General features: G+C 41.5%; 1 protein-coding gene across 1 annotated transcript; it reads left to right on the top strand.

Annotated features, from left to right (window-relative positions):
- The first annotated feature begins 16 nt into the window (after positions 1 to 16).
- Positions 17 to 13787, top strand: LOC128930694 (cancer/testis antigen family 45 member A6-like). Its single transcript, XM_054251336.2, has 5 exons — positions 17 to 272; positions 7185 to 7360; positions 9289 to 9539; positions 9929 to 10023; positions 11238 to 13787. Exons 2-5 carry the CDS (start codon positions 7288 to 7290, stop codon positions 11335 to 11337), a joined length of 519 nt encoding a protein of 172 aa, XP_054107311.2. The 5' UTR covers positions 17 to 272; positions 7185 to 7287; the 3' UTR covers positions 11338 to 13787.
- Positions 13788 to 22573: the final 8786 nt, after the last annotated feature.

Here is a 22573-nt window from a genome sequence, read left to right as displayed (position 1 = left end):
CCCCCAACAGGCTCCCAGTGTTCGGCTGGGGCGGGGCCCGCGGTGGCCGGCAGCTTCCCTGCCTTCTGCCTCCCTTGAGCCTTACCAGATTGGTGCTTCTGGTGGGACGCCTCCCAATGAGCATCACTCACAGGCATCCGGGGCACACTTCCCATAACTCCCAGAGAGCAAGTTTCTAGAAAGTTCCAGCAGTGGGGAGGCGCCACAACTTCTCTGCCATTTTGGGAAGTGCAGCCGCAGCTCCTCTGGCAAGGTCAAGACTTCACGACTACGTAAGTGGGCAGTTTTTCCCTGGATGCTTTAATTTCTCCCCAGAATGTGTCCTTTTTCCTAGGAAAGCTTCTTTTCTGGCGTGTTCTTTGTCCGGTGAGTGGTACGGCTTCGCTGTGTGGACACTACCATGGGCGCGTGTGTCAGCTGTCGGGGAGTCTTTTCCTTGGACACCCCGTCTCGGTTATGTTGTGGGGCTGGGGAGCTTTTCTTGGGGACTCCCTCTTAGTGATGCGATGAACTTTTCCTGTGCAATGACTGAACCCAGGGGTGGGGACCCTACATTGGTCGCCTGTGTCACCTTCGGGTGCGGCGGTGTTTCTTCCCCGCTTGGCCACGACCCTGCTGGGAGACTCTGCCTTAGGGACTCTGTCTGTGTTCGGGGCTGGGGTGAGGGTGGCTGTCCTGCGGACACATGATCACTTCACTCTCTGTCGCGGGGTTTATCTCAGCCCACGAGGGACTCTTCGCTGGGTGCTGATGTCAGCCGTGGGGCACATTTGGCCTTGGACGTTGCTCACTCTCAGCTAGGATGTGTTGGCTTTTCTTTGGATCTGTTTATCCCCGATTGGGACGCCTATCGGATGCTTTCTCTTGGTGCTGGGTTTTAAAATTATTATCTGTGGGTGCTGTCTCCCAGTGCTGCGAGGGAGTGGGGTGCTGTTTCTTGGATTCTCTAAGCCTATGGTGGGACTCTCAGCGCTCTGTGTCAGCCATGAGGGAGGCCACCTGACCTTGGGAGCTCTATCTGGCCCCGGGTTGGGGTGCTTTTCCTCCGTTGGTTCTCAGTCGTGAAGGAGCTCTTTCCCCGGGAACTATCTGACCTTTCAGCCGTACCCATCGGGTGTCAGTCTAGGAAACATTTCCTTCCAGAAATGTTTGAAGGTTCCAGATGCACACACTGGGTGTGCAATTAGTCTTTCATTTCAGCCACTCTGATGGGTGTGCAGTGATCTCTCCTTATGTCTGCATTTGCAGTTTGGGGCTGATTAATGAGATTGAGGACCTGTTTTTTTTTTAAGGGTTTATTTATTGAGTTTTGATTGTTTTTTGAGACGAGGTCTTGCTCTGTTACCCAGGCTGCAGTGCAGTGGCACCATCTCGGCTCACTGCAACCTCGACCTCCCAGGCTTGATCGATTCTCATGCCTCAGCCTCCCGAGTAGCTGGGACTATAAGTGCATGCCGCCAATTCTGGCTAATCTTTGTATTTTTTGGTAGAGACGGCGTTTCGCCAAGTTGCCCAGGCTGGTCTCGAACCCTTGGGCTCAAGTGGCCTCTGCCTGCATCAGCCTCCCAAGGTGCCGGGATTATAGGTATGAGCCACTGTGCCCAGCTATTTATTGATTATTTTTAGAGCACTTTTTAAATGTGTTTATTCGCCATTTAAATATGTCTTTTACGAAATCCCTTTTCAGCTCTTTTCCTCCAAATTTTATCGAGATACTTGTATTTTAAAAATGGATTCATGGTTTACATATAAGTTCTGGGTTTCAGTTAGACACATACACACAGGCATATATGTACATGTATTAAAATACACACACAATTTTAGTATCTTCTACAAATCTGTTTTGCTTTTACACTATCTCAATATTGTGTTTTAGATGAACAGATTCTCTTAATTTCATTAATCAGTTTCTTGTTTAGGGCTGGTGCTTCCTATTATTTTAAGAATAATCTTTGCTTCGCCCAATGCCATGATGATAATATTCTAAGCTGTCTTTTAGATCTCCCATTCATCTCAAATAAATTTTCATGGAATGGAGTACAGTCATAGCCTGGGTATATTTTATGTGATGATTAAAGTCATATTTGAGTATGACTCTTATGAATGAGTACTCAGCTGTTTTCTGCACATTTTATTGCAATGTTTGTTTTTTAAAATTGATTTGTAGTTCTGGTTATATTCTGGATTTCACTCATTTTTTTGGTCAGATATATACATATATATGATTAATGTATATTTTTATATATAACCTAGACTATATAGTATATAATATGTAATCTACAGATATGCTTTGCTTTTTCACTCTCCTAAGACTGTCTTTTGAGGAATACAAGTTTTACATTTAGTTATGTCTAATTAAACAATGTATTCTTTATCATTAGTGCCTTTTTATCCTAATCAAAAATACCTTGGCCTATTCTAAAGCTGTAACACTAATATCTTATGTTTTCTACTGGATTTACTATCCATCTTTAGTAACGTTTCTGGAGTGGGATGGGGTAAGAGTCCAAGTTTGTATTTTCCCTGCATTTATGAAGTGCATTTTTTAAAAGCACTAGTCTTTCCACAGTGTTTTACAGGAGCTCTTCTGTGGTAAATCTAGCTGTTTTCCATTTCCAGATTCTTTCTGGCCTCCATGTCCTCTACCTTTAGTGTATTTGTCTGTCATTGCACCAATACCATACTGTTTTCATTACTCTACCCTTATAGTAAATCTCATGTTTAGTAGTGTATGTCTACAAACTTAGTTCTTTTTCTTAAATATTGTCTTAGGTTTCCCAAATATATATATTTTGAGACAGAGTCTCACTCTGTTGCCAGGCTGGAGTGCAGTGGCACAATCTCAGCTCACTGTGACCTCCGCCTCCCTGGTTCCATTGATTCTCAGGTCTCAGCCTCCAGAGTAGCTGGGACTACAGGCACGCACCACCACATCCAGCTAATTTGGTATTTTTAGTAGAGATGGGGTATCACCATGTTGGTCAGGATGGTCTTGATTTCTGGATCTTGTGATCTCTAGATCTCTACACCTCAGCCCCGCAAAGTGCTGAGATTACAGGCGTGAGTCACCGCCTCCGGCCAGCTTTCCCAAATCTTTAATTTGCATATGCTTCAGACAATTATCTGTTTGTCGATTTTTAGAAAAACTTTTTGTAAATATGGTAGAATTTTAAATATGATTGCTATGTCATTCTGAAAGAGTTAACAATAATGCCTCTTAATACTGTCTTTTCATTCCATGGAAAGAATATTTTTGTCCATATACTGCAGTCTTGAATTTCTCTCAGAGATGTGTTATAATTTTTGTGTACTGCTCTAGCACATTCTGATTAGATTTATTTCTAAGTATTCAATTTTTTTACTGTTTTAACGACATTTGAAATTTTATATTCTAATTATTTGTTGCTATTAACTATAAAGAAATATCATTGATTTTTATTATATCCAGTGACTTGAGTAAATTTGCTTATTAACCATAATGATTTTATACTTTTACATTTTCTAGGTACAGAACAATGTCATCTCTAAATAATGACAGTTTTCTTTCTTTTAAGATTTTAAACCGATTCATATTTTCCTGATGTTACTGCACTTTTTAGAACCTCCAGTAAATTGTTTAACGGATAGTGGACACATTTGTCTTGTTTTCAAACTCAGGAAGAAAATCCTGATACTTCACTATGAAGTATGGCATTTACTATTTTTTGTGTGTATGCATATGCTTACCAAAATATGCTTACCTTTTTTTTCTAAGAGGCTGATAGTTTTTATCATGAATACATTTTAAACAGTGACCCATCTATAATAATGATCATGTGGTGTTTCCCTGTATTTTTGTTGTTTTTAATGTGGTGCATTACATTTATTGATTTTCAAATGTTAAATCATTCTTGTCTTTATACAGTATACTCCACCATGGCTGATGGAGTTCTTTTTAAGCACTATTGTATTTTATTTGCTAACCTTTAGTTTAGAATTTGGGAGTCTGGGTTCAGGGGTGATCTTAGCTTGTAGTTTTGGCTTGATCTTGTAGTTTTTCTTTCTTCTGATGTCCTTGTCAAATATTATCAGATTTGTATCAATCTCCTAGAATGAGGACAAAGAAAAGGAATTATTTTTCCTAGCAAGTGTTGATACAGATTAGTTTATCCATCTTCAAAGAGGTAATAACATTTTTATCTACTTTTGTTTGATGAGAGCTGCTTATTCTGAAAGCATTCTGATTGATTCTGGTTGTACCATTTTTCTTCTTCTTTTTCTTTCTTTTTTTTAAATTGCATTTGGGCTCTGGGGTACATGTGCACATCATGCATCCTGCAGGATAGTTGCATAGGTATATATATGCCATGATGGTTTCCTGTCTCCATCCCTCCGCCCCCCATGTCACCTAGATCAGCATTTCTCCCGGTGTTATCCTTCCCCATCCACCCCTCCCCCTTCGCTGTCCCGCTGCTCCCCTCCACTCCCCCACCTAGCCCTGTGAGTGTTGTTCCCTTCCCTGTGCCCAAGTGTGCTCATTGTTCATCACCCACCTGTGAGTGAAAACATGCGGTGTTTGGTTTTCTGTTCTTGGGTCAGTTTGCTGAAAATTACGGTTTCTAGATTCATCCATGTCTCTTAAAAAGGACACAAACTCGTCGTTTTTTATGGCTGCATAGTATTCGATGGTGTATATGTGCTACTTTTTTTTTTTTTTTTGTCCAGTCTATCATGGATGGGCATTTGGGTTGGTTCCAGGTCTTTGCTATTGTAAACAGCACCACAATGAACATACGTGTGGGTGTGTCTTTATGATAGAATGATTTATAATCCTTTGGGTATATACCCAGTAATGGCATTGCTGGGTCAAAATGGAATTTCTATTTCTAGGTCCTTGAGGAATCGCCACAATGTCTTCCATAATGTTTGAACTAATTTACACTCCCACCAACAGTACAAAAGTGTTCCTTTTTCTCCACTTCCTCTCTGGCATCTGTTGTCCACAGATTTTTAAATGATTGCCATTCTAACTGGTGTAAGATGGTATCTCAATGTGGTTTTGATTTGCATTTCTCTAATGACCAGTGATGATGAGCATTTTTTCATATGTTTGTGGGCCGCATATTTGCCTTCTTTTGAAAACTATCTGTTCATATCCTTTGCCCACTTTTGAATGGGTTGGTTTGTTTGTTTGTTTGTTTGTTTTTTCTTGTAAATCTCCTTTAGTTCTTTGTAGATTCTGGATATTAGCCCTTTGTCTGACAGGTAGATTGCAAACATTTTTCCCATTCTGTTGGTTGCCGCTTTACTGTGATGATTGTTTCTTTTCGTGTGCAGAAACTCTTAAGTTTAATTGGATCCCATGTGTCTATTTTGGCTTTTGTTGCCATTGCTTTTGGTGTTTTAGTCATGAAGTCCTTGCTGTGCCTATGTCCTGAATGGTGTTGCCTAGGTTTTCTTCTAGGGTTTTTAGGGTGTTAGTTCTTATGTTTAAACCTTTAATCCAGCTGGGGTTAATTTTTGTATAAGGTGTAAGAAAGGTTTCAGCTTCCTGCATATGGCTCGCTTGTAATAGAATGGAATTTCCCAACAGTTTTCCCAACACCATTTATTAAACAGGGAATCATTTCCCCATTGCTTGTTTTTGTCTGGTTCATCAGAGATCAGATGATTGTAGATGTGTGGTGTTGCTTCCAAGGCCTCTGTTCTGTTCTATTGGTCTGAATCTCTGTTTTGGTACCAGTACCATGCTGTTTGATTACTGTAGCCTTGCCAGTATGGTTTGAAGTCAGGTAGCATGATGCCTTCAGCTTTGTTCTTTTTGCTTGGGATTGTCTTGGCTGTGCAAGCTCTCTTTTGATTCCATATGAAGTTTAAAGTGGTTTTTCCCAGTTGTGTGAAGAAGATCAGTGGTAGCTTGATGGGGATAGCATTGAATCTATACATTACTTTGGGCAGTATGGCCATTTTCACAATATTGATTCTTCCTAACCATGAGCATAGAATGTTTTCCCAGCTGTTTGTGTCCTCTCTTATTTCCTTGATTTGGTTTGTAGTTCACCTTGAATAGATCTTTTACATACTTTGTTAGTTGTATTCCTAGGTATTTTATTCTCTATGTAGCAACTGTAAATGGGAGTTCACTCATGATTTGGCTCTCTATTTGTCTGTTATTGGTGTATAGGAATGCTTGTGATTTCTGCACATTGATTTCGTATCCTGAGACTTTGCCGAAGTTGCTTATCAGCCTAAGGAGGTTTTGGGCTGAGATGATGAGTTCTTCTAAATATACGATCATGTTGTCTGCAAGTGGGACAATTTGACTTCTTCTTTTCTTAATTGAATGCCCTTTATTTCTTTTTCTTGCCTAATTTCTCTGGCTAGAACTTCCAATACTATATTGAATAGGAGTGGTGAGAGAAGGCATCCTTGTCTAGTGCCAGTTTTTAAAGTGAATGCTTCTAGTTTTTGCTCATTCAGTATGATATTGGCTGTGGGTTTCTCCTATATGGCTTTTGAGGTGTGTTCCTTCGATACCTAGTTTATTGAGAGTCTTTAGCATAAAGGGCTGTTGAATTTTGTCAAAGCCCTTCTCTGCATCTATTGAGATAATCATGTGGTTTTTATTTTTGGTTCTGTTTATGTGGTGAATTACATTTATAAATTTGCCTATGTTGAACCAGCCTTGCATCCCGGGATGAAGTTTACTTGATGATAGCGGATAAGCTTTTAGATGTGCTTTTGGATTCGGTTTGCCAGTATTTTATTGAACATTTTTGCATCAATGTTCATCATGGATATTGGTCTGTAGTTTTCTTTCTTTCTCTTTCTTCTTTCTTTCTTTCTTTCTTTCTTTCTTTCTTTCTTTCCTTCCTTCCTTCCTTCCTTCCTTCCTTCCTTCCTTCCTTCCTTCCTTCCTTCTTTCTTTCTCTCTCTCTCTCTCTCTCTCTCTCTCTCTCTCTCTCTCTCTTTCTTTCTTTCTTTCTTTCTTTCTTTCTTTCTTTCTTTCTTCTTAGCACGCATCAAAATTAGGTTTCTTTTCCTGAAAACAGAGTGTTTGTTGAGACTCGGTAAATCTTGGCTCATTATTAAAAGTCAAACTAATGATTGAAGTTCTTGATTGTATTGATATATGCAGACTGTTTGTCATTTTCTGATTGTTAGATATTTGTCATGAATGGAAAATGTTCATTGATGTTTTTCAGGACACAATCACGGATTAAAGAAGAGAAGGTTGCTGCAAAACCTCAAAATGCATTTAAACATCCCAGGGAATGTGAGAGTTCTTCATCCCAGAAAAGGCAGAAGATGGCCCTGTTGGTAAGGAAACGAGGAATAGGAGATGGCCTTATTGGAGGCTCTGCCACGTCTAAAGAAAAGAGTAAATAAGCCTGTCCTCACCTCCTCTTCATGCTGTATCCAGTGCAGTCAGTCTCCTGCCTCTTCCCCTCCACTGAAACTGTGCTTGTCAAGATCAACAGTCTTGGCCGACGTTGCCATTAATTTCTCAGCAGCGTTTGAGAGTTGTTCACTGCTTCTTCATGGAAAGCTTCTAGGATTTCCGTTTTCCACAATCTTCTTTTAAAATGTATTGTCCTTATTGGTGAATCCCGACCTTTTTTGTTTTCAGATGGAGTTTCTTTCTTGTAGGCCAGGCTGGAGTGCAGTGGCACCATCCTGGGTCACTGCAACCTCCGTCTCTGGGGTTCAACTATTCACCAGTCTGAGCCTCTCGGGTAGCTGGGGTTATAGGCACCAGCCACCATGCCCAGCCAATTCTTATATTTTTAGTAAAGATGGGGTTTCGCCATGGCAGCCAGACTGATCTCAGATTCCTCACCTCAGGTGATCTACCCACCTCGACCTCCCAAAGTGCTGGGATTACAGGCATGAGCTACTGCACCCCATCACTCTGTTTTTCTACGTTTATTTTTCTTCTCTTCTGTAAATCCTGTAAAAATTTCTGAATCCCAGAATTTCTCTCTCTCCTTTTTATCCACTGTGCCATGGTCAGTCACTGAGCTACAGTGACATCTCCATGTTTCCCATTATTGCCCCCATCTAACACACACCCTCCAACCCTGCAGCCAGGTCATCGTGTTGGCATGTTAATGACATCATGTCGTGTCGCTCCTGAAAACCTATCCTCAACACCCCTAAGCACTCAGAACAGACTGTAAACCAGCTTTGGTCTACGAGGCTCTAGGTGGCCTGACCTCCGTCACCCTCTGCTAACACGGGTCCCATCCATCCCCTGGCTCTCTCTGTTTCTGTCCTTCACCCCATAGTGCCCAGTCTATCCCCACTCCAGCCCCTACCCTTGGCCTCACTGCAGCCTGGAAATCCCCTTCTGCCTCTGCACAGGCTGCCCCACTTCTTCCTCCAATCGCTGCACAAGGCCACCTCCTCAGAAGGCCCTGCCCAACCAGTAATAGCCCCTGTGGCTCCCTCTGCCGCTGTCTCCCACAAGCCTGTGGACGGCCTCCCCACCATCAGCCCAATGCTGTTAATTTCCTTCGCTCATTGGGCACGTACTGTCTGACTGCCACATGAGGATGTGAGCTCCACAAGAGCAGGAAATGTTGCTCTCTGGTAGTTTACTGCTGATCCCCAGCTTCTGGCATGCTGCCTACCACAGACGATGAATAAATGAAAGAGGTGACAGATCTGGAGTGAAAAGAACGTAACGTTTTTGAGACAAAGAAAGAAGGATGAGGAAGATCATACACTAAAATGGATTTTTGGTGATGGAGTGCATATAGAACTTTCAGCACTAATGGCTGCCTCTATTTTCTCAGAACATATTTGATGTAGAGAGGAGGCAGGTTGAGGTGTATCCAAGTTGTCTGGCTTCCAGCTCAGTAAAGCACGGTGGGTTGTATGTCAATTTGAGAAGTCATGATGTCAAATGAGACGTGCTGCTTTCACCTAGTAAAGCATAACAAGCTGACACTAACCCATGAGTGCCAGGGACCTGTGAATGTTTGTTAGAGTTGTACTGTCTTACTTGGTTTCCATATGCATTCATAGGGCCAGAAAATAAGTGGTGGTTTTACTGTATTATGTGTCCTGGCCTCAGTTCGTCAGGCCTGGGGTTTCCCCCGGTACATCCTCCCAATTATGAAATAAATAATTACCCAGAAACTGAGGAACACATAGATGGACCCAGAGGGCTGATGAAACACACATATCCCACAGCTCAACTTCTCAGTTTGGTTTCCAGATCTGTCGTTCGTGATGTCTATGTGGAGGGGAAAGAACATGGTGAAACTCCAACTGATGGCTTTTTGTCAAAATTTGTTCCGCCAGAGCTTAAGGTAGGAGTTGGTATTCCAGCCAGCCAACTGGATTCTCGGATTGATGACTTCACTGGCTTCAGCAAAGGTGGGCTGATGCAGAAACCTGGTAGAAATGCACTTGTAGGAGTCATCATTACCAGCACTTTCTCTGCAGATGACCTAAAAGTCACAGAAATACTCCCTTTTTCAAGAATCCAAAAAGATATTAATGCTGAAACAGAAGGCAAATTAATGAAGGAAATTCTACATTACTTTGGAGAAGTAAGTAATATAAGAATGTCTGTTTCAAAAAAAAAAAACTCCACGAAGTCTCTCTTTTTATAATTTAGAAGATGTGCATGTTATCTGCTGAGGCTCATTCTTTGCCAGAGTTGAGATTGCATATAATTTACAGTGGTTTTTCTGTTCTTTGACTAAAATATAGTACAACTTCTCTTTTTCTTTTCTTTCTTGGTTATTGTTTACAAGAGTTTCATTCCTATGTACATGCAGGTGTTTGTTTATTTATTTAGTTTTTGTATGAGCTGGCATCTTTATTTAAGCATTTAAAACATTTAGCCTATGAAGCATGATTGCTGAGGTATAGTTTAACCAAGATTCACTTTTATTCTTCTTTATAATACTGAAGTTTATTTTTTTAACATCTTCAGAACGTGAAAAAAAAAGTCAAATTGCCTGAAGGACTGCAAACACCTGTAGAAGTCAAGGGATGCTATTTTGAATCCATCATCAAGGAAGCAGTCAGGTGGGCAGAACTAGGAACTGCTCAATTTCTTTAAGTACTTGGGCTCAACACAGTACTGGGCATGAGCGTGGGGGAACAGCCCGTGCCTCAAATTTCGCAAACCCTGGCCTTCACTTATAGTTACGGCTATCTCCACAGTTACATAGGTTAATGTTTTCTGAATCTAACTCCTTCTCCAAAGCCTATGGAGACTTCCCTTCTCACCATAGTCTGAGGTAGACATTGTCCCTCAATTGACACTCCTTGTATTTGCTAGATTACCTCTTTTTTAAAAAAAATGTGTGTAGGTACATCGCAGATGCATATATTTCTGGGGTATATGACATAGTGTGATACAGACAACAACGTGTAATAAACACAGCAAGGTAAATGGGGCATCTATCACCTCAAGCATTTATCTTTTGTGTTACAGATAATCCAATTATACTCTTGTTATTTCTAATGTACAATTGAATTATTACTGACTATATTTACCCCGTTATGCTTTCAAATACTACATCTTACTCATGCCATTTTTGTACGTATTAATCATCTGCACTTCCCCCCACCCCACTAACCTTCCCAGCCTCTGGTAACCGTCATTCTACTCTCTATCTCCGTTAGTTCAGTTGTTTAAAATTTTTGCTCCCACCAATAAGTGAGAACATGCGAAGTTTGTCTTTTTGTGCCTGGCTTATTCCACTTAACGTAATGACCTTCAGTTCCATCCATGTTGTTGCAAATGACTGAATCTCATTCTTTTTTATGGCCGAACAGCACTCCTTTGTGTATATGTACCGCGTTTTCCTTACCCATTCATCTGTTGGTGGACACATAGGTTGCTTCCAAAGCTTGGCTACTGTGGACGGGGCTGCAACCAACACGGGAGTGCAGATATCTCTGTGGTGTACTGACTTCCTTTCTCCTGGGAGTATACCCAGCAGTGGGATTACTGGATCATATGATTGCTCCATGTTCAGGTTTTCGAGGAACCTCCAAACTGTTCTTCATAGTTGTCATAGTAAATTATATTCTCAACAAGAGTGTATGAAGCTTCCCTTTTCTTCACACCCTCGCCAGCATTTGTTATTGCCTGGCTAGACTACCCCTTACCATGCAGGTGCATTTCTGTCTCCATGCTGACTGTTACTTCATCCTTCTATCTCCCACAGTGCTTCCTACAGCATAGGTTCTTTGGCTCTCTTTTGGTTAATGACACGTCTCTTTCTTTTCAGGTATATGAGCGGACACTTAATTCCGCACCTTGAGAAGAAACTGGAAGAAATGACATGTGGCTACTTGTCCAAGAAGGAACATCAGACCCTAAATGCATAATCTCTTTAATGATTGAGGAGGAAAGAGGATCAAATTGCTGTTTTCTACAATCGAGCAGGATATGGCTGAGGCCTCCTAGCATGTGTTAGTGAATAAAATGGCCTCCCAGAGGCTAAGAAATTTCTGTCAGTAAAAGTTGGTCTTTTTCCCTAAGCATTTCATTTGAAAGGATAACTTGTTTGTTCGTTGGTTGATTTTCCCACCTGTGCTGGCAGATATTATTAACCCATTAAGTAAATACTATTACAGTCGTGGTTTCTGTAGCAGCCCACATTGTGGTAGCTGGTATTTATAACTGCCTTCTTTCACTCCCCATTTTTCATTTCCTTTGCCTTGAGATAGCATGTCAGCTGGTCATGGTGCCTGGCCTGGCAGGGTGACTCAAACCTTCATTATGAAGAGTCTGAACCATTAGATGTCCTGCCTGGATGGGGTTGCTGTAATTTTCCATTAACTCTAATCACAAAACACAGGAGAATTAAGAAGCTGTCTAGACATATAAGACATGCTCTTTCTTAGCCCCTAGTATATTAGGAACCCCATCTCCCTTTGATTGTCAGTTTCCATCACTCCAGCCAGTAGTGGACCTCCTCCTTTGTCTTTTGGTTGAGAGGAATGAACAGTCCAAAGTGGTCAGCTTGCAGACACGACTTTTATTTGTTGTTGTTGTTGTTTTCTTTTGATTTTGAGATGGAATATCACTCTATCACCCAGGCTGGAGTTCAGGAGTTCAGTGGCGCCATCCCAGCTCGTGGCAGCCTCTGCCTCCCAGTTTCAAGTGTTTTCTCACCCTCAGCCTCCCAAGTAGCTGGGACTACAGGCCTGCACCACTGCGTCTGGCTAATTTTTGTATTTTTATTAGAGACGGGGTTTCATCATGTTCGGCAGGCTGGTCTCCAACTCCTGACCTCAGGTGATCTGCCCACCTTGTTCTCCCAAAGTGCTGGGTTTACAGTTGTGAGCCACTGCTCCTGGCCAGACACAGCTGTCATTTCAATGGAATCACTTTTGGTTCCCATGTTGAAATAATGTCTCAGTGTGTAAAATGTCCTCTAGTCCAGCAGAGCCAAAAGTTTTCTTCTTTACAGCAAATTTTGCTTCTTGAGCATAAGAGGCAACATTTTGCTACTAGATACCCAGGATTAATAGTGAGAAGAGGCCTGCATATTGCCTCCTTCATTCTTGAAGTCATAGATGTGACTATGGGAGAAAGAGTTCCATATCTTTGATGCTGGGATTCAGCTTTGTCACTTTCTAGATTGTCAGCCAAGCCACACAAGGCCCTGTCACAAAGCTGCAACTACAACTCAGGCTTTGAAAGATCCTCCAATGTTCTATTGAGCCAGCCACTTTAGGATGGTAAAGAACATCAGGAGACGAGTGAAATCCGTGAGCATGATCCCATTGCCGTATTCATTTCCTGTAAAGTGGGTTTCATGTTTAAAACTGGTAAAGTGTGGGATACCACGATGGTGGGTACAGCCTTTCCTATTACCACAGTGTTGGTTTTCTTGAAGTACCATGGATAGGAATGAAAATCCATATCCAGAAGAGTGTCTATTTGAGCAACATCAAAGTGATGCTCTTTCAATTGTGGAAGCAGACCCAAGTAATCACAGTGCCACCTGGAAGCTGACTGACCAGTCTGGGACATGGTGCCATATTGGGGAATCAGCGTTGGTCTCGGCAGCTAGCAGGTTGAATAGTCAGCAGTTACTGTAGTAACATGGACCTGGTAAATGAAAGTTCATGTTGCCAAGCCCATGAACAACCTCTATCTCAGCCACCATAGTCATGATGCACCATGACTGCTTAGAAGATAGAGGGGTGCACCTAAGGAGGTATGGAAGTGGCTCAGGTAGCTTACTGTGGCCTCAGCAAAGACCGCAAGTATATGGTTACCTCAGTTCTATAACTTTAAGAAGTTAGACCTGCCAGTAACCCAAATAAGCTTGTTTGTCTCTGAGTCTTCAGTCAGCAGCCTGGTTGATACTTTGATTTTGTGAGATGCTAAGCAGAGAAACAAATCGAGGACGCCTGGATTTCTGATCTATGGAACTGCTTATATATTTGTGTTATTGTAAGCTGCTAAATTGGGGATAACTTGTTTTGTTTTTGTTTTTTTTTCTAGTCAACTGGTCACGGGGAACCCCACGTGAGACCACGTTGCGGGATTAGGGAAGCTTCTCTTTTTCTGGGCCCAATCCATGCTAGCAGGGTTTCAGTCACTTGTCAGTGGGTCACGGTACTGCACAACATTGAGGTATGCGCTAAAAGAAGCATCTATTATGCAACTCGTTTCTTTGCTCATTTAGTGGTATGAAAGTCAAGATGTAGGAACTTGCTGTTGACCTTATAAGCACCATCTTGACATGTGGGCCTACTAGATCATTAAACATTTCACTCAGTTAGAAGGCCCCTGGTTTTTTTTTTTTTTTTTGAAAGAAGGAGAGAAGGAAAGAAAGAAAAAATAGGAATGAAGGAGAGGAAGACAGAGAGGAAGAAAAAAAAGGGAGGCAACAGGAATGTTGTTTTATTCTAAAAATGGGTATTGATAACCTCTTTTATGCCAATAATTGTGCTTAATAATGGCTGATCAGTATTTTCTTTAAACCTATGAGTAGGTGTGATGTGATACGGATAAGAATTGTATATTTTGTGTATTTAAAGTGGAGAGTTCTATAAATGTTTATGAAGTTTACTTGTTCCGGATCTGTGTTCAAGTCTTGGATATCCTTATTAATTTTCTGTCTTATTGATCTATCTAATATTGATGTTGAAGTCTCCTACTTTTATTGTGTGGGAGTCTAGGGAGTCTAAGTCTCTTTATAGGTCTTATGTGTCTGGGTGTTCCTGTATTGGGTACGTATATAGTTAGGATCGTTAGCTCTTCTTGTTACATTGATCCTTTTACCATTATATCTTTGTTGCTTTAAAATCTATTTTATCAAAGGCGAGAATTGCAACTCCTGCTTTTTATTATTCATTTATTTTTGCTCTTCATTTGGTTGGTAAATCTTTCTCCATCCCTTTGTTTTGAATCTTTGTGTATCCTTGCATGTGAAATGGGTCTGGATGCAGCATACCGTTGGGTTTTGGCTGTATCTTTTGATTGGGGGATTTAGTCGATTTAAATTTAGGATTACTGCCATTTGATGTTAGCTGGCTGTTTTGTCCATTTGTTGATGTAAATTCTTCATTATGTTGATGCTCTTTACTTTTTGGTATATTTTTGGAAAGGCTAATACTGGTTGTTCCTTTCTATGTGTAATGCTTCTTTCAGAAGCTCTTGTAAAGCAGGCCTGGTGGTAATAAAATCTGAGTACTTGCTTGTTCATAAAAAAATTTATTTTTCCTTCAGTTGTGAAGCTTAGTTTGGCTGGATATGAAATTCTGGGCTGAAAGTTCTTTCCTTTAAGGATGTTGAATATTGGCCCCCACTCTCTTCTGGCTTGTAGGGTTTCTGCTGAGAGATCTGCTGTAAGTCTGCTAGGCTTTCATTTGTGGGTAACCTGACCTTTCTCTATGGCTGCCCTTAGTATTTTCTCCTTCATTTCAACCCTGGTGAATCTAACGATTATGTGCCTTGGGGTTGCTCTTCTTGAGGAATATATTTGTGGTGTTCTCTGTATTACCTGGAGTTGAATATTGCCCTGCCTTCCTAGGTTGGGAAAGTTTTCCTGAATAATATTCTGAAGAGTATTTTCCAGCTTGGATTCATTCTCTTTGTCAGATTCAGGTACACCTATCAAATGTAGATAAGGTCTTTTCACATAGTCCCATATTTCTTGAAGACTTTGCTCATTCCTTTTTATCCTTTTTTTCTCTATTCTTGTCTTCTCGTTTTATTTCATTAAGTTCGTCTTCAACCTCTGATATCCTTTCTTCTGCTTGGTCAATTTGGCTATTAAAACTTGTGCATATTTTGTGAAGTTCTCTTGTTGTGTTTTTCAACTCTGTTAATTCATTTATAGTCCTCTCTATATTGTCTATTCTTGTTAGCATTTTTTCATAATCTGTTTTCAAAGTTCTTAGTTTCTTTACATTGGGTATGAACAAGTTCTTTTAACTCCCAGAAGTTTCTTATCATCTACCTTCTGAAGCCTACTTCTGTTAATGGAACACAGTCTTTCTCCCTCAGGTCTTGTTCCATTGCTGATGAGGAACTGTAATCCCCTGTAGACGGAGAGGCATTCTGATTTTGGGTATTCTCAGCCTTTTTAGGCTGGTTTCTTCCCTTCGTTATAAATTTATCCATCTGTCATCTTTGCAATTACCGCCTTTCTAATTAGGTTTCTGAGTGGACGTCCAATTTATTGATTCCCAGCGCCGGAATCTGAGCAACCCACTGCACCAGCCAAAACAGCGGCGTTAAGACTGATGGTGCTCTTCTGCCCGGGAAACTCTGGTCTGGCTTCCTTCTTGAGGTCGTAATAGGCGACTCTGCCTTCCTGGAGCTCCAAATGTCGGTCAGAAGGGGAACCAGTCCCGTTTACTCTGCACCAAGAGCCGCCGCGCCGGCCGCAAGAGTCACACTGGTGACCCGTGGGGGTCCTCTGCTGGGAGTCTTCTGGTCCGTGAGTGACAAAAATTCATCTGAAAGTGTGGCGTCCTCTCGTTCTCTGCACTTTCACTAGGAGCTCCAATCCCAAGCTGTTAGTGATCAGCCATCTTGGATCTCTCTCAGAAGGCCCCTGATTTTGTGTGGGAATTATTTCACACATAATGTCTTTCAAGTGTGTTGCTAATGTGTCTGGATTAGTTGGTACCTCCTGTTCAGTCAGCATAATGTCATCAGTTCAAAGAATGGTGTCACATCTGGTGTAAGGGAATGGTGGCCAAGGTCCCTAAGGACTCGTTTAGGATGTAAGCCTAGAGAGTTGATACAAGCTTGAAATAGGAGGTCATAGTACATTGCTGTCCTTCCTAGCTGAACTCAAACTCTTGTTTGTAACAATTACTGAAAGAAAATAAAACATTCACCTGTCCAATATTATATATCAGGTTCCCATGGATGTTACAGTTGCTGAAGCGACACAACCACCTATAGTGTAGCAACTGCCATTGGAACAACAATTTGATTAAGTTTATGGTGCAATCTCGGCTCACTGCAACCTCCACCTTCTGGGTTCAAGCAGTTCTCTTGCCTCAGCCTCCTGTGTAGCTGCTATAGGCACACACTATCACACCTGGCTAATTATTTGTATTTCTTTTGTTTTTTTTTTTAATTTTTGAGATAGAGTCTCACTCTGTTGCCCAGGCTAGAGTGCAGTGGTGGGATCTTGGCTCACCACAAGCTCCGCCTCCTGGGTTCAAGTGCTTCTCCTGCTTCAGCCTCTCTAGTAGCTGGGACTGCAGGTGTATACCACATGCCTGGCTAATTTTGGTATTTTTAGTAGAGAAGGGTTTTCACTATGTTGGCCAGGCTGGTCTCGAACTCCTGACCTCGTGATCTGCCCACCTCAGCCTCCCAAAGTGCTGGGATTACAGGTGTGAGCCACAGCACCTGGCCTGTTTGTATTTCTTAGTAGTGACAGGGTTTCACCATGTTGCCCAGGCTGGTCTCCAACTTCTGACCTCAAGTGATCCACCCACCTCAGCTTCCCAAAGTGCTATGGCTGCAGGTGCATGTCACCATGCCGCGCCCTGGCTAATTTTTGTAGTTTTGTTAGAGACAGGGTTTTGCCATGTTGGCCAGCCTTGTCTGGAACTCCTGACCTCAAGTGATCCGCCCACTTCTGCCTCCCAAATCCTGGGATTACAGGCGTGAGCCAATGTGTCTGGCAAAAAATGAGATACTGCATGTTCTCATTCATATGTGGGAACTAAACAATGGGTAGGCATGAACATAAAGCTAGAAACCATTGACTCTGAGGGCTCCAAAAGGAAGGAGGAGGGAGGGAGGGAGCAGGTCAGAGGGTTGAAAAACTACCTATTGGATACTCTGTTCACTATTTGAGTGATGGGTTCGCTAGAAGCCCAAACCCCAGCATTGTGCAATTATACCCATGTGAGAAAGCTGTACATGTACCTCTCCTCATCTATGATTTTTAAACGTTTAAAAAAGCTTCAGTTTTAAATTGTAACCAGATATACATGAAAAGGATTACTATACTTGGACACCTTTACAGGTTTCTATGTTAGTTTTTTTGTATTAAAGCAGAAACCTGTTCCTCGACCCTTTGATTAATTGTATATCCTCTTTGTTGTACAAACATCCAAAATAGAAGGCCGTGACTCTTGGTTCTGTAACTGTGATTCTTCACTGCGGTCTTCTACAGCTTTGACAGAGTTAATGATCCCTAATATCTGCCATTCTCCAATTGTCCTGGGTGGCGAAATGGCTGCCATCCTAAACTTTTCACTGATATTTAGAGTTTTTGGAAACGTGTAGCACTTGTTATTGAAGAGTGGCTCCATTGGGGACTCCAGTAGATGTCCTGCAGGTTTTCTTGCAGTGCATACTAGAGTCTCCAGAATGAATAACCCTAGGAACTTGAGGAGCTAGCGTTTCCAGAATTTTGGAAGCCAAGGTACAAATATTGAAGAGTTCAGTCCTAGTTATAATCACCAGCAGAAGAGAAAATGTCTGTGCATCCAATTGCATTCAATCCACTTCTAATTGGCATCCCAGGTGAAGGCTAGACCCATATTGTGTTCTGTGGATTTCCAGGGTTTTTTCATTTTTAGTTTTTGTCAGTACATAGTAGGTGCATATATTTATGGATTACATGAGATACTTTGATAAAGCACACAATGTGTAATAATCATGTCAGGGTAAATAGGGTTTCCATCACCTCAACCATTTATCCTTTCTTTGTGTTACAAACAATCCAATTAAACTCTTTTAGTGATTTTAAAATATACAATAAATTAGTGACTGTGGGTCACCCTGTTGTGCTATCAAATGCTACATCTTATTCATTCTACTTAACTATATTTTTGTACCCACGAGCCATCCCCACTTCCCCCAATACCCGCATTGCTCTTCTCTGCATCAAGTAACCATCCTTCTATGCTCTATCTCCATGAGTTAAGTGGCTTTAATTTTTAGCTCCCACAAAGGAGTGAGAAAATGTGAAGTTTGTCTTTCTTTGCCTGGCTTATTTCACTTAACGTAATGACCTCCAGTCCCATCCATGTTGTTGCGAATGATGGGATCTCATACTTTTTAATGGCTGAATAGTAGTACTCCATTGTGTATATGTACCACGTTTTCTTTATCCATTCATCTGTTGGAAGACATTTAGGCTGCTTCCAAGTCTTAGTTACTACGAATAATGCTGCAACACACATGGGGGTACAGATACCTCTTCCATATACTAATTTCCTTTCTTTTCCAAGTTTTTATATGTACTTCATCAGCAGTGCTGTAGAAACTGCAGGTGGCAATCTAAGTCCTTAGAAAGAGAACATCACATTCAGGGAACTCTTGCCACTCTGATAGCCACATCTTTTTTAAGGTAAAAGTATGAGGTAAAGTAGTGATTGTTCTCTAGAAAAATCGACTGCCAGTCTACCCCTGAAGTATTTTGACCCTTTCCCACACAAATGCAAATTACAACATCAAAGTCATTTGATATGGCCAAAGGAGTCGGGATTCTTAGCGTCAAGCACCCCATCTTCAACGCTGCATTCTTCTTCAGGTACCTTAGGAAATGTCTGGGGTCGTTACCTGGAAACTCTTTGGGGTACTACCAACTAATGCTGAAAGGAAAGAACCTTGGTAGAATGGACAGCCACCCAGCCATTGCCTTGGACTGTGGCAGTTGGAGGTGGCTCTGGTGGCTGCCCTTATCTTGAGTCCTGGGGTGCCTGCCCAAAAGCTCTGGCACGCTAAATAATGGTGATTAGGCTGGCTGCAGTGGCTCATGCCTGTAGTTTAAGCTACTCAGGTGGATGAGGCAGGAGGATCACTTGAACCCACGACGTCGAGGTGGAGTGAGCCATGATTGCACCACTGCCATTCAGCCTTGGAGACAGAGGGAGAGCCTGTCTCAAAATAATAACAATATTAGTATAAATAGTGATGATTGCCTGGAAATAGAGATTTTAGGAGAACTCCAACCAGTAGCCCTCTGCAGTGGCTGATAGTTTGCTGGTATTCAGAGCTATCGGAGTTGTGATGATGTTTGTTTCAAGGCTACCGTGGAGCAACGGAGGAGCATGTGGGAATAGTGCAAGTTAAAACACCACAAAGCTTATGGTTTGTAGTGTGATTTAGCCATTTTTCTTGAATAAATAGTCTTCAGATTGTTGGAAGTCTATGGTTAATTCCCGGAATTCGAATAATCTTTATGTTGACAATATTTGACACTTTTTTTTAAATGAAGGAGTGTATTTTCACTGGTCTTTCCTCCATGATTCCAGTTGTCTTTTCCTATATGTTAAATTTTAACCTAACTATAAACCCAACAAATAATATTGTAATTAATTTATGTTCTCTCTCTTTTTTCCCTGTATGAAAACTAATATAGGTGGTGCCTGCATATCATTCACCTCTATTGGTAAACTAGCCCTGAGGTACTGTTTCTTCAAGCAGCTGGTTATAGTGTACTCCCCATGGGTATATAGGTACAGATTGAGAGAATGTATTAGTTTTATTGCCCTGTGACAAACTACACCAAACTTAATGGCTGAAAGCAACACCAAATTATTATATTTATTATCTCACAGCTCTGCAGTTCAGAAATCTGGGAGGTCTTGACTTTGTTCTCTACTTCAGATCTCAAAAGCCCAAAATCAAAATTTTGTGCGTCAGTGTTCTCATCTAAAACATAAGGGGTGGAATGCAATTCCAAATCCATTGAGATTATTGACAGAATCCAATTCCTTGCTGCTGCGCAGAACCGAAATCCTTGATTCTGGCAGGCTGTGAGCTTGGGCTCACTCTCAACTCATAAAGATGCTCATCAGGTGTTTTCATGTGGTCCCTTCCCTAACTTCAAGCCAGCATCAGCATGTCAAATTCTCCCCATTCTTCGTAACTATCTCATCCTCTTATGCTACCAGCTGGAGAAAAAGCTCTGCTTTTAAGGGCTCATGTGTGTAGGTTAGGCCAACCTAGAGAATTCCTCAATATTTAGACTAACAGATAAGTAACCTTAATTACATCTGCAAAATCGCTTTTGTCATGCTACGTAACATCCTAAGAGAGTGAAATTGATGGAGACCGGTTTATAATTCTCCCAATGGTAGATGGAGAAAGTTGTGTCCCAGGATTACGATCCATGAGGCATTTTGGTCACTTCATCATGGAACTTACTTTCGCCTTGAGGACCTGCTTGATCTTCTACATACCACTTCCATTTAATAATGGGGTGCTTCTATGCATATCCATTGCTGTAACTTGGTGGGTCAGAAAGCACCTAGGATAAGACAGGCTTCTCTAAGTAGCATTATAATTTGGCATCCATGATCAAGGGTCACTAATAAATCAAATATGTTTCAAAAGGGTCAGAATGATGTTTGTGTCTTCAAGAAATTCGTGTCAATTCAGAAGTGGGGTGCTGTAATCATTGAGAAATCTAGTAATTTCTCTTTCCCATATACTTTAACCTTCCTTAGTGAAGGGCTATGGGCCTTCTTAGAGTAAGAATGTGAGAAAGGGTAATGGTATAAACTTTTTAAAATTATACTTGAAGTTCTGGGGTTCTTGTGCAGAGCGTGCAGGTTTGTTACATAGGTATACACATGCCATGGTGGTTTGCTGCATCCATCACCTGTCATCTACATTAGATATTTCTCCCAATGCTATCCTTCTCTTATGCCCCCACCCTCTGCCATCGCTCCCCTAGCCCCCTACCCCCTGATAGGCCCTGGTGTGTGATATTTCCCTCCCTGTGTCCATGTGTCCTCGTTGTTCAACACCCACTTATGAGTGAGAACATGCGGTGTTCGGTTTTCTGTTCTTGTGTCAGTTTGCTGGGAATGATGGTTTCCAATTTTATCCATGTCCCTGCAATGAACATGAACTCATCCTTTTTATGGATGCATAGTATTCCATGGTGTATATGTGCCACATTTTCTTTATCCAGTCTATCATTGATGGGCATTTGGGTTGGTTCCAAGTCTTTGCCATTGTGAACATTGCCACAATAAACATACATGTGCACGTGTTGCTATAATAGAAAGATTTATAAAACTTTTTGAGTCTAGAAAGCTCCCTCCTCAAGAGGCCTTGTGTTTTGTGTTTTTTTTTTTTTTTGAGACGGAGTTTCGCTCTTGTTACCCAGGCTGGAGTGCATTGGTGCAATCTTGGCTCATTGCAACCTCCGCCTCCTGGGTTCAGGCAATTCTCCTGCCTCAGCCTCTTGAGTAGCTGGGATTACAGGCACGCGCCTCCATGCCCAGCTAATTTTTTGTATGTTTAGTAGAGACAGGGTTTCACCATGTTGACCTAGATGGTCTCGATCTCTTGACCTCGTGATCCACCTGCCTCAGCCTCCCAAAGTGCTGGGATTACAGGCTTGAGCCACCGCGCCCAGCCCAAGAGGCCTTGTCTTAATTCATGAGGTTTTAGGTCTATAAACTAGTCTAGTCTGCAAGTTGATTGAGGCACAACCCTTCAATCATCATGGGATTAAGGAGGGATATGTCTGAAATTCAGAAGATCCTACAGAGCACCTCTTAGTACTCCTGTGTCCAGCGATGAAAGTCAATGGAAACTACAACAGCCTAATTCAGTCAGGACTGCCTATGGCCATGAACCTCAAGAATGGAGGTTTGAGTCACCCCACTAGGAAAATGTCTGTCGCCAGGGAAGGTGCTTGCTGAGGAGAAAGGGAGTATGAAATGGGTAGTGGGAGGAGTGACTACATGACCACAGGCAGAAACAAGGTCTATCATAAGTCTTTGTTTCTGTTTTTGTTTCAGAGTAAAGAGTATCTTTTCCTTATTAATATTAATTCATTTGCATTATATTAATATGTGTCATATATGCTTTATTTTATATATGTGTGTGTATATGTATGTGTGTGTGTGTGTATATATATATATGCATATATATACTAAATAGTTTTGGTTTTGACCCACTTTCATCTCATCCCCTGATCTCCTAGCACAAGATGTGCTATTAAGTTAACTTTATTTTTCAGTATTTAAGGTACAGGACATTAAAGGCACAGTGTGAATTAGGTAGCAGAAATTTTAACAAGATTTAAGAATAATGTAGGACTTTAGCGTCCTACAGGTTGCAGGTGGGAGAGTTGTACCACGTTAGGGAGAATTGTGATTT

The sequence above is a fragment of the Callithrix jacchus genome, chromosome X, assembly GCF_049354715.1.
Source record: "Callithrix jacchus isolate 240 chromosome X, calJac240_pri, whole genome shotgun sequence".
Classification (NCBI taxonomy): Eukaryota; Metazoa; Chordata; class Mammalia; order Primates; family Cebidae; genus Callithrix; species Callithrix jacchus.
The sequence above is the reverse complement of the archived record's forward strand: the minus strand, read 5'-3'. Positions and strand labels throughout refer to the sequence as shown.